The sequence below is a fragment of the Lepus europaeus genome, chromosome 9, assembly GCF_033115175.1.
Source record: "Lepus europaeus isolate LE1 chromosome 9, mLepTim1.pri, whole genome shotgun sequence".
Classification (NCBI taxonomy): domain Eukaryota; kingdom Metazoa; phylum Chordata; class Mammalia; order Lagomorpha; family Leporidae; genus Lepus; species Lepus europaeus.
This window is the reverse complement of record NC_084835.1, coordinates 2,224,083-2,234,840: the sequence shown is the minus strand read 5'-3', so window position 1 is coordinate 2,234,840 and position 10,758 is coordinate 2,224,083. Positions and strand designations below refer to the sequence as shown.

Sequence of the window (10,758 nt, the reverse complement as noted above, 5' to 3'; positions counted from 1 at the left end):
AGAAGTGGAGCAGCTGGGACTGGAACCTGAGCCCATGTGGAATGCCAGCATGGAAGGCGGTGGCTTAACCTGCTGTGCCACAGCCCAGCGCAGCCCAGGCTTTGTGTTGTATAGATCCAGGACTGGCTCCCGGGCAGGCGGCTTCGCAGCCCTCGGCTCCTGGGTGAGGACTTCAGCTTCCGGTCCCTTCCTCTGGGGGCCTGGGCGACCTCGGGCTGAAGCTCCGTTTGTGGGTGACGACCACACCTGCTGGACCCCAAGATTCTCTCTGCAGGGGCGAGGGGGCACGCCCAGGGTGCCTTGCACACGAGCCGTCCTTTGAACTTCACGGCAGAAATGCCCTTTTTCTCCAGGGCTATGGGTTCTCAGTTCTGTGTCCTGCTCTCACTCAGGTTCATATAAAAAAAATCAGTGTCTCTGAAATTCCCAAAACTGCAAGTGGATTCTGTGCTCGGGATACAAAGTTTCGCTCTTGGCAGGGCTCCTGGCTGTTTTAGGGGTCAGGTTCTTGTCCCGCTGCTCCTACTAAGTACTCAGCGGCCACAATGGCCGCGGGCTCTCCTCTTGTTCTCGGCACCCAGAACCCCTGAGCTGCCACCTGCTGCAGTCTCCTGCGGGTCGCCCGTCTCCTCCCCTTGCTTCCTTCTCCTGCAGCTTGGCACGGGCTCTGGGTTCAAGGCGTTCCGGCCGGAGTGAAGGCAGAGACCTCAGTGTGCCAGCTGGATATGAACACACGTGGGGCAGGTTTTCCAAGGGTCTTCCCTAAGGATTCCGCCCCAGGGTTTGGCCCTATGTTGGAAGGCAGAATCCAACATCTGCCCACCTCTGTGTTTCTGTGTGTAACAGATCTGTCACAGACGCTTGTGAAATGGACGAGGAGCTGCCTCTGGGCTACAAGGGAGCTGTGGCGGCAGCACGGCCTGGACTGGAGCACCATGCTGCCCGTGTTGCTGCTGCTTCTGGGGGCTGCGGTGCCGCGGGGAGCGGACACACTTCCTGGCCAGAACTGTGAGCACGCTCTCTTCACCTTAACGAGGTTTCTTCTTCCTTTTTACTCATTTGAAAGAGTCACAGAGAGAGGTCTTCTGCCTGCTGGTTCCCTCCCCAAATGGCTGCGATGGCCTTAGCTGCGCCGATCCAAAGCCAGAGGCAGGAGCTTCCTCCAGGTCTCCCACATAGGTGCAGGGGTCCAAGGACTTGGGCCATCTTCTGCTGCTTTCCCAGGCCACAGCAGAGAGCTGGATGGAAGTGGGGCAGTCGGGACTTGAACCAGCACCCATACGGGATGCCAGTGCTGCAGGCCAGGGCTTTAACCCACTGTGCCACATCCTTTTTCTTTTTAGTGAGTGCATTCTGTGAAGGACATTACGATTTTCCCCTAAATAAGCCCTCAATTAGGAAATCACACGTGGACTTTGACAAAAAAAAAAAAAAAAAAAAAAAAAAAAAAAGAAAGGAGTATCAATCCTCATTGGGCTTTAAACACGCTTGGTCTTAAGAATGCAGCGCTAGCAGAAGTTAACTTGGGAAATCAGGTTCCAAGTGTGGGTGCCGGGCCCTCCTGTGGCCACACTTGGATGTGCTTCCTGCACGGCAGTGCCCAGACGGCCTCAGCCCAGACGATGAGGCGCCTCCCCTGTGTGCCACTCTGAAGCCTGCTGCTCTGTGGGTCTGTGCGATGCAGAGTTTAAGAATGGAGACAGTCACACAGTCCTGACCCGGCGTTGCCTGATGGACTGTCCAGGACAGAGACCATGTGCTACCCGTGTAGAGCATCTGGGGGGTGGCCAGTAGCCACGTGCGGCTTGGGAGCACTTGAAATGCAGATAGTGCAACTAGGGTATGGAGCAGCGCCATAACGCACAGAGCCGAGAATGACCCGCGTGTGGGTGCAGAGGTGTGTGGGCGCTGCTCGGGATACCTGTGCCCCACACCAAGTGACCGGCATCAGTCCTGCCTCTGTGCCCCACCCAGCTTCCTGTCAGTGCCCACCCTGGGAGGCAGCAGGTGATACCTCAAGTAAGTGGGTCCCTGGGTGAAGCTTCTGGCTCCTGGCTTTGGCCTGGCCCAGCCCTGGCTCCTGGCTTTGGCCTGGCCCAGCTCTGGTTCCTGCAGGCCTTTGGGGAGTGAAGCAGCAGATGGATGCTCTCTCTCTCCTTCTCTCTGTCTACCAAGTAAACTTTAAGAAATTCCCATGGAAAAACCTGATAATTCAGCAAATAAATGAGACTATTTTTGGTTGTGTATTTTCCCATTTTATGAAATATTTGTATAAATGTATGTCCAGAAAGAAATACCATCGGCACATAACTTGCTAGTGTCATTCTCAGTGGTACGATTGTAGGAAATTTTCCTCCCTGGTTCTTTCAAGTTTCCACCGTGAGCACACGCTGATGTCACAGTCAGACTCCAGCCTGCCCTGTGGAAGTCAGAGCAGCCCCCACAGGAGGAAACCCCTCTGTGAGCGCCCCCACAGAACGAGGCTCACGGCAGGTTTGAGTTGGCGCATTTCACATCGCGTGCCAGCACCCGTGCAGTCTACCAGGGAAGGGAGCGAGAGACAGCACGCAGCTCCCACGCGTGCAGTGTCTGATGGGCCCTACGATTTTCTATCCCACTTTTCTTCTACACCATCAGAACCACCACTGCTCACACACTAGTGACCTGTTGGTGACAGCGACCCCCAGGTGGACAGCTGTGCTTATCAGGAATGGTGATACAGCAAGATGCCCGTCATAGGTAAAACGGGGGGATGTTACAGGCAAACGCCTAGGCAACGGCAAAATGAGTTCAAAACAGCTGTAAGTAAACTTCTAAGATCATCCCAGGGCCGCACATTCCAGCAGCCGCGATGGAACCAGACGCCGTTCCCGTGCTGCCTGGTGCAACCCCTCACCTGTGGCTTCTTCCTTCCCGCCCCCAGTCCTCCTCCCCCCTGTCAACTTCACCGTTGTCGTCGCTGGGCTGGCACGAGCCCTTCTGCGCTGGGCGCCGCACCCTGATCAAGCGCGCCAGAACGTGACTGTGGAATACCACGTGAAGATCCACGGCCCACAGGAGGACGAGGTGAGCGCCTCTCCCACGCCCCGGCTCCCGGCGGACACCCACCCTCTCTGCTCTCCTTATCCAATCAGCCCGTTGTGTCTCCGCATTTTATCAAGTTTGGTTTTTTCTTTTTAATTGACATAACACTTGCATGTACTTAGGGAGTAGTGTATGGAACTTTGGTCCACGTGTGAGGGTACTTCCATGGAAACTGGAAGTAAGGGGAATTCTGCTCTGATGGGGGAATTTGGAAATCCACGGCCCCCCTTCCCCAGGACCTCGGTGGAGACCTCTCCCCTCCCACTCCACGTGTGACTGTCGAGCGAGGGTGGGGTCGGCATTTCCAGCATGCGTTTGTCATTTCTTTGTCTTGGGCAGATGAAATTTTAAACAAAATTTAAAAAATCAACTACAGAAGGGCTTCATGCGATAGTAACAGTGGCTGGGGGTGGATGGAGTGGCCGTGAACCAGCGCCTGTGCCGTGGCCAACAGGACAGGAGAGAGGAGTCTGGTCTCCAGGGAGAGGGCAGGACCAGGGCACAGGGACCAGGGTCAGGCCGGTCCATCCACGCCCTGCCTTCCTGCCCCAGGCCCAGGGCTTCCTGCAGGGCTGCCGAAGCACCTGCTGGGCTGCGGTCTCAGTGCGGTGGCCAACGCGGGCAGCGTGCTCTGGGTGTCTTCCAGCCCAGTGGGACCCTAGTGGACATTCAGTCCAAGTTCCCTTTGTGTGGGAGGAGGCTAGGATGGAGAGGGGGCTTGGGTCTGACAGTTTTATTTTGTTGATTTTTAGGTTTGTATTTATCCGTTCTAAAAATCTGAGAAGGGGACAGAGAGGTTCCTTCCCCAAATGCCCAGAACAGCTGAGCTGGGAGCCCCATGTGGGCCTCACATGTGGGTGGCAGAGCCCAAGTCCTCGGGGCAGCACCTGCCGCACTAGCAGGAAGCTAGGGTGGGCAGCAGAGCTGGGACTCAAACCTGGGCACTGAGATGTGGGGTGCGGGTACCCCAGGCAGCCTCCCCACCAGACACCCACCCCAACTGGTTGTTTTTTCTCTGTGTGACAACTGTGCCCATGTATCACTGTGGAATTATTGTCCTCACAACGGTTTTGTTTTTAACCTGACCTAGCAAAATGACTTCACTGCGCTTTGTCACTTGAAAAGTGGCTCAGCCACTCGTGTCCAGGCCGTGTCTCCTGCCCATGTCATCACTCTGGCTCTTGTCACTGCGCTTTGTCACTTGCAAAGTGGCTCAGCCACTCGTGTCCAGGCCGTGTCTCCTGCCCACGTCATCACTCTGGCTCTTGTCACTGCGCTTTGTCACTTGAAAAGGGGCTCAGCCACTCGTGTCCAGGCCGTGTCTCCTGCCGTGTCCAGGCTGTGTCTCCTGCCCACCTCATCACTCTGGCCCTTGTTTTAGTTTGAAACCAGGAGCACAGTGAGCACCTGCGTCGCCCCCCTGCACCAAGGCCTGTCGGCGAGCGTGAGGGCCATCGTGAGAGACCACGGCCGCCTCCAGGCCGCCAGCAGCTGGGCGTTCGCGGAACTCGAGGCCCCTCCAGGTAGAGTCGACCTGCGCGATGCTCTGGTGTTGGCAAATACAGGGCAGTACACACACGGACACCATCTACTCACTGTCCCTGCCACATTCCAACAGACGCGGCACTGCTGAGCCCCACCTGACCCCTGCGGAAGCCTGCACGCTCTCCAGAGCCGGGGGGCTACCACTGCTGATGCTCAGAGCAGTGCTGGTTTTGATGAAACCCCAGGACACGCACTGCAACAGGAGCGGGGAGGGGGAGAGGCCGGCATCGGCCCTGCATACACGTGGGCACTGATTCAAGGGTGCTTGGGCCGGTCAGGCCCGTGGTGATTTGTAAATGGTTCTCTTGAGCACCTCACTGGGGGAGCAAAAGCACGCGGCTCAAACTGTGCTGGTGGTGTGGAGAGGTCCACAGACATCATCCTGTTGACCGTGAGGAGCCGCTGCTAGAGCAGAGGGGCCAGCTCACTACGGGCCGCAGCCCAGGTTCAGAGACCGATCCAAGGCAGACGCAAGGTCACACGCACGGCTGGGCCACCACGGCACCGCCCTGCAGGGAACACAGGACCACCCGGGACGCAGCTTCGGCACCACACTGGCAGGCTCCTCTCGTTCTCTGACACCCCGACCCGAGCTGAACCAGGGAGATGTCAGTCACCTCCGCCCTCAACCAAGCGGAACTCACGCCGAGGGGCTCCTCGCCTGGGAACCGTGAGGCCAGCGCTCTGCAGAAATTCTGCACCACCCGAGCTGGGGCCATCCGGTCACTCAGCCCAGGAACAGGTGGGGGGGGGGGGCGGCGCAGACATGACACATGTGGTGAACACAGGCAGGAACAGCAAATACACGGGACACAGACACGGTGCACATGCACATGGTGGGTGTAGACACAGAGAAGATCGAGATACAGCAGACACGGCAGAGAGAAAGTGGTGTAGATAGGGTCACTATAAACGTAGATGCGGGGGTACCGACGTACAAGTGGCAGGTGCCATGCAAGGGGTATAAGCACGGGACACATAGACGTAACACACAGGGAGCCAGTGGACATGCCGTGGATACAGCCGCTGTCCATCAGGTACAGTGGATGTAATAGACATAACGTGTGCACACACGCACACGCACACACGCACTAGGGGCTTCACATTTTTTTGCATCAAAATAAACTCATGCTTCAGTTCAGATCATTTCCCGTGCAGCCTGTGGCATGCGTCTGTGAGCCTCCTGTCTTTCACGGAAGGTTCCAGAAAGGTCTGGTGATGACCGCACTCTGGCCAGGGCAAGCCATTCACAGGAAGCACGTCGTTCAGGCTCTCACTGCAAGGCTGTTCCTTCCCTTCTTGTCCACCCAGGGCCTCCCGGCACCGCGGCCATGAACTTGACCTGCACCACCAACACCGTAGCAGGGGAAGGCACGCACGCCGCAATGTACCAGGTTTCCCTGCACTGCGCCTGGCGGGCGGGCGAGGCAGCCCCCGCGGATACACAGTATTTCCTCTACTACAGGTGAGCACTAATTTCACCCGCACACATGGCCGGCTTCCTAGCATCTCGGAAAACTCACGAGCGCTCCGATTCAGGTTCGGCCTCCAGACCCACGAGTGCCGCGAGTACAGCAGAGACTCCCTGCAGAGGAACATCGAGTGCTGGTTCCCCAGGACCTCGATCCACAGCAAGAGGCGGGACTGGCTCGCCGTGCTCGTCAACGGCTCGAGCAGGCTCACGGCCATCAGGCCCTTGGATCGGCTGTTTGCCCTGCACGCCATAGGTGAGATCCATGGCCCCGGCTGCACTAGCTGCCACCAGCAGCTTGGTGCTGAGCTGGGCCCCGTGCAGAGGCTTCGTATTGAAAACCCCCGGTGCAGGTTGCCAGGCCTGAGCTCTGTTGAGGCTGGGGCGACGCTGTCCCTGGGACGGGTCCTGTCAGGCACGGGTAGGGTGCTCGCAGCATCCCTGGCCTCTCCGGCTCGGTCCCACGCACACAGTCTCAGACTCTGGAAGGTCAGCCTGGCCCCAGCTGAGCGACACTGCACGGGAGAGCTGACCACCGTGCTGCGGGCAGCCCGCCTCACCTACCAGTGTCCAGGAGGCTGCCGGCCAGGGCCCCCGAGACGGACTCAGGCCACCCCTGCAGTCTGAGCCCCTTCCCAGCAGCAGGCCCACCCACCGTGAGGGCCCCTTCCCCAGACTGATGCTCCTCCCCCAGCCGCCCAGGGGAAGCTCAGCGTCTGAGCTCACTCCGGGTATTCCACACTTGACGTGCTCAGGGCTCCAGCCCCTCTTTCGGGCGCTTCCATCAGGGCCCTGTCAGCTGCACCTGGGGGTCCCGTGCTGCCGTGGTCACCAGCCTGAGGGCCTCTGTGTGATGCTCGTTCGTCCAGGCTGCCTCAAGCCTGCCTTTCTCATCAGAGAAATGGGCAGAAATGAGTACCTCCCGTGTGGCTTCCGTGACCATTCTGTGGGCCACTTGATAAATACACCAGCCTGTCACTCAAAGGCCTGATTTTGCCGTGACACGTCTGCTCCAAGCGTGTGCAACGGCGTGCACTCTCTCCCACAGTGAGAGCCCGAGGCTGCCTGACAACGTCACCGTCACAGCAATAAAACACGTTCGGGAGGACACGGGGAACAAAGACATTCGCACGAAAATGGGGACGAGAGCACAGGGCATTTTATGGTGTTCGTTTTGTTGTGACCACGTGGTGGGATTACTGACTTGAGTCCTTTCTTGGCTAACGATGCTCTGCTCAGTGTGTGGCTGGCTAGGAAGCAGTGCAGCTGTCCTGAGCTCGCCCCGTGCGTCACAGCTCACGAGAGCCAAGTCCCGCGCAGTCCATGCGGCCACAGGCAGTCAAGTGAGGTCTCGGGGACAAAGTTCAGAGTTATAAGCAGCGGCGGGCGTGGCCCACGGCATTCTTTTATTCCAAAGAAAATCCAAGTTTCTGGCTCTGTCCTCTAAACAAAACCTCACCACACAAAACCAAAGCCCACAAAGTGGAAAGGATTTGCCCGAGTCACGCACCCACGGGGTAGCAGAGGCGCAGCCCGTGGAGAGCTCGTGTTCTCCCAGGTCAGGGTTGCCCCAGGCTTGGACCAGCTTTCGATGTGGCTGGGCCAGGATTCAACCACAGGACTCTACTGGCTGCAGCCACCCATGGGTGCCAAGGAGGGGCTCCTCAGGAGTTGTTGTTGTGGGAGCCTCATGGGAGCCACGGCTTCCCCAGGGTGGGGGATCAGTGGGCTCAGGACCCAAGAGCAAACGCACTGAGGAGTGTGGGTGGGGGCCGGCCTCAGCCCCGGCCGCCGACCCTGAAGGAGCATCCCTCATTTGTTACTGTCTGACCCAGACCAGGTAAACCCTCCCAGGAACATCACAGCCGAGGTGCAAGGAGCCCATCTCTCCATCGAGTGGCAGAAGCCCGTGTCCGCCTTCCCCAGCTACTGCTTTGACTATGAAGTGCAGATCAGCGACACGAGGAAGGCCTACGTCCAGGTAATGCCACACATTCCTTCTAGGAGCACGGGAGAAACCTCGTGTGCCCTGCCTACAGCTCGTGTATATAAATCGCATCTGACCTGTCTTTGGCGTGATCGGCCATAACACGAAGGGTCAGACAGACGGCTGATGCCAGCGCTGCTGGACACGCAGAGCGGCACAGAGTCCGAGTTCCTGCGGGAGCCCAGAGTTGCTCCTCCGGGTGCACGGACGGAGTCACAGCAGGGACTCAAAGACCTGTTTGTGCAAGGCTCCTTCAAAAAGTTCATGGAAAATGGAATTAAAAGAACTTTGTTCTGATGTAAGAACATCGAGACATCCACGCGTGGTTCGTAATTTTCGTATTATACACTTTCTGTGAACTGTTTGAAGGGCCCTTTATACACTGATTTCACATTTGTTTTTGCTGCCAAAATAAATTTCTCTCAATTCCATTTTCCACGAACTTTGTGAACTGTGCCCGAGACACCCACGTTCACGGCATCATTCACAACTGCGCAAAGCTGCAAGCAGCTCTGCGGTCCCTGGGGGCTGAGAGGACAGAGCCTGGTGCACACGTCCAGCGGGGACACCCACTGCGCCCGGGGTGCACCTGGGGACATCGTGCCTGTCGGGAGAAGCCAGCTATGAGAACGCGGACCCAGAGTCCGCGTCCCTGGGATTCCTGCAGGAGTCGCAGTCTCGGGAGAATATGGGGGCCAGGGACTGGCAGGAGGTGAAAACCAGAGCCGCAGCTATGGGAACCAGCAAGGGCCTTGCGTGACTGAGACCCAGGGCCACATCTGCAGGGCCAGCCCATCATCTCGGCAGCCGTGTGAGAGCTGCATGCAGGAGTGTAGTGTGGGCACAGGGGTAGCAGTGGCTACGGCAGCAGCCCCAGCCAAAGATAACCAGAGCTGAGATAGGCGTCACGGGTGGGAGTGAGGAAGGCAGAAGCAGCTGCAGGAAGTGTGCAGGGGGCAGGTGTCAGGGACACGGTTCTGGTCAGGGACACAGGCGCTCGGCTGGACGGTGGTGATGCTGACCAGCAGAGGAGAGAGCGCAAGGTGTGGGTGAGAGAGAACAGATCCTGTCAACACCCACCATCCACCCTGTGGCGCTCCAGGCTGCCCACGGCAAACCAGCACGGCTGGCCATCGACATTCCTGCTTGCCTGCATCAATACATGGTGCGGAAATCGCCAGTTTTCTCGACTTTTCTAGCACACCCTGAGCTCGGCTTTCCACGTCACTTCATTTAACTCAGACCAGGCTGAGGCTGGCGCTGAGGCTCCCTGGAGCCGAGGAGCTGGTGCTGCAGTGGGTGGAGGCGGGGCACAGCCTGCCTCAGGCACTGCTCCCCCACTTTCCCCAGAGCCCCTCGCCCCAGCCCCTGGCTCGCCATGGAGACCTGGGGCCGGCTTCTCCCCTGGTGTTCAGCTCTGCCACTAGGAATAAAACCCGCGGGAGTGCCTGTGTCCCAGGAAAGCTTGGTTTGTGGACACTTGGATGTCACATTCCTGTCATTTTCATGTAGCTTGGAACGTGACATTTCACCGTTTAAGGTGATGCCACCATGCAGGCCACGGAAGCCCGGGCACCCGGCTGGGCTTGCTGTGCGGGCGATGCTGAGTGAGGCTGTTCGGGGTGTGGCGTCTGGAGGCAGGGGAGGGCAGGGGAGTGAGCTGCAGACCCCTGGGCCTCACACTGGCTCCTCCGGATCTCAGAATTCACCCCTGTGTTGATTCTGGGGACCAGATAGCTTTCTCCTGCAGGGTGGCTGCCGACGCCCCCATGCCGGAGCAGCGTAGGGTGAGCCAGCCGACGGCGGTCCCGCTGTCAGTAGACGGCTGAACCTGTGTCTGCCCGCTGCTCCGATGACCGGCTTACGTCACGGGACTAGAGTTTTCTACCGCTCTTTCCCGTTTAGACGGAGAAACGGACAGTCAATGCCTTCACCTCCGTGATCGACAACAGCTCCAGGTACTGCGTGCAAGCCAGAGCCACGGTGAGCACCACGTGCCGGGCGGCGGGGCTCTGGAGCTCGTGGAGCCCACCCTTCTGCGTGGGTGAGTAGCCCCTGCCGATCCGACAGTCCCAGAAGGCAGACGCACTGGTGCGTGGGACCCCCTCCCCCGCCGGCCTGTGCTCAGCCCCACTGTCTCCATCGGGGGCGCCCAGTCCAGCCTCAGGGGCTTCACCCTCAGAGCCTTGCACCTGTTTTCTGCTTCCACTTCTACCCGGGTGTTTCGATCAAACTTTCTGAGATGGCGGCAGACAGACAGAGCCTCCCGCCCCCCCACCTGGTTTCCATGGCAGGGAGGGCTGCGCACAACCACAGAGCAGCAGGGCAGGCAGACCACCGGCCTGACAGCTCCTCGGCGTCACAGCCGTCCGTCCCGGGACGAGGGTTCGGCTCGGTGCAGCTGCCTGAGCCGGTGCAGCCGCCAAGCTCAGGAGGCAGCGCGCTCACCATTGTGGGAGGGGATCCCGCTGGCCTCGCAGAAATCTGTGTCGCCCCCACACCCAACCCTGGCGACTGAGAGCCCGCCCACCATCTCTACCACGTGTCAGTTAAATTCATGGTTTGTTTCCTTTCTTAAAGACGATCCAAAATCGAGCATTACTCAGGGCCACCTCGGCCCCCCACGTGGGAGCCATTTCTGAGCCCTCAGCTCAGCAGGCCTGGAGGAAGT

At 58.7% G+C, this 10,758-nt stretch overlaps 1 protein-coding gene across 1 annotated transcript; it reads left to right on the top strand.

The window, feature by feature from the left end:
- Positions 1 to 935: 935 nt before the first annotated feature.
- On the top strand, positions 936 to 10,139 carry IL5RA (interleukin 5 receptor subunit alpha). Its single transcript, XM_062200061.1, has 7 exons — positions 936 to 1,008; positions 2,924 to 3,066; positions 4,466 to 4,607; positions 5,941 to 6,094; positions 6,169 to 6,356; positions 7,936 to 8,081; positions 9,993 to 10,139. Exons 1-7 carry the CDS (start codon positions 936 to 938, stop codon positions 10,137 to 10,139), a joined length of 993 nt encoding a protein of 330 aa, XP_062056045.1.
- The last annotated feature ends 619 nt before the right edge of the window (positions 10,140 to 10,758 follow it).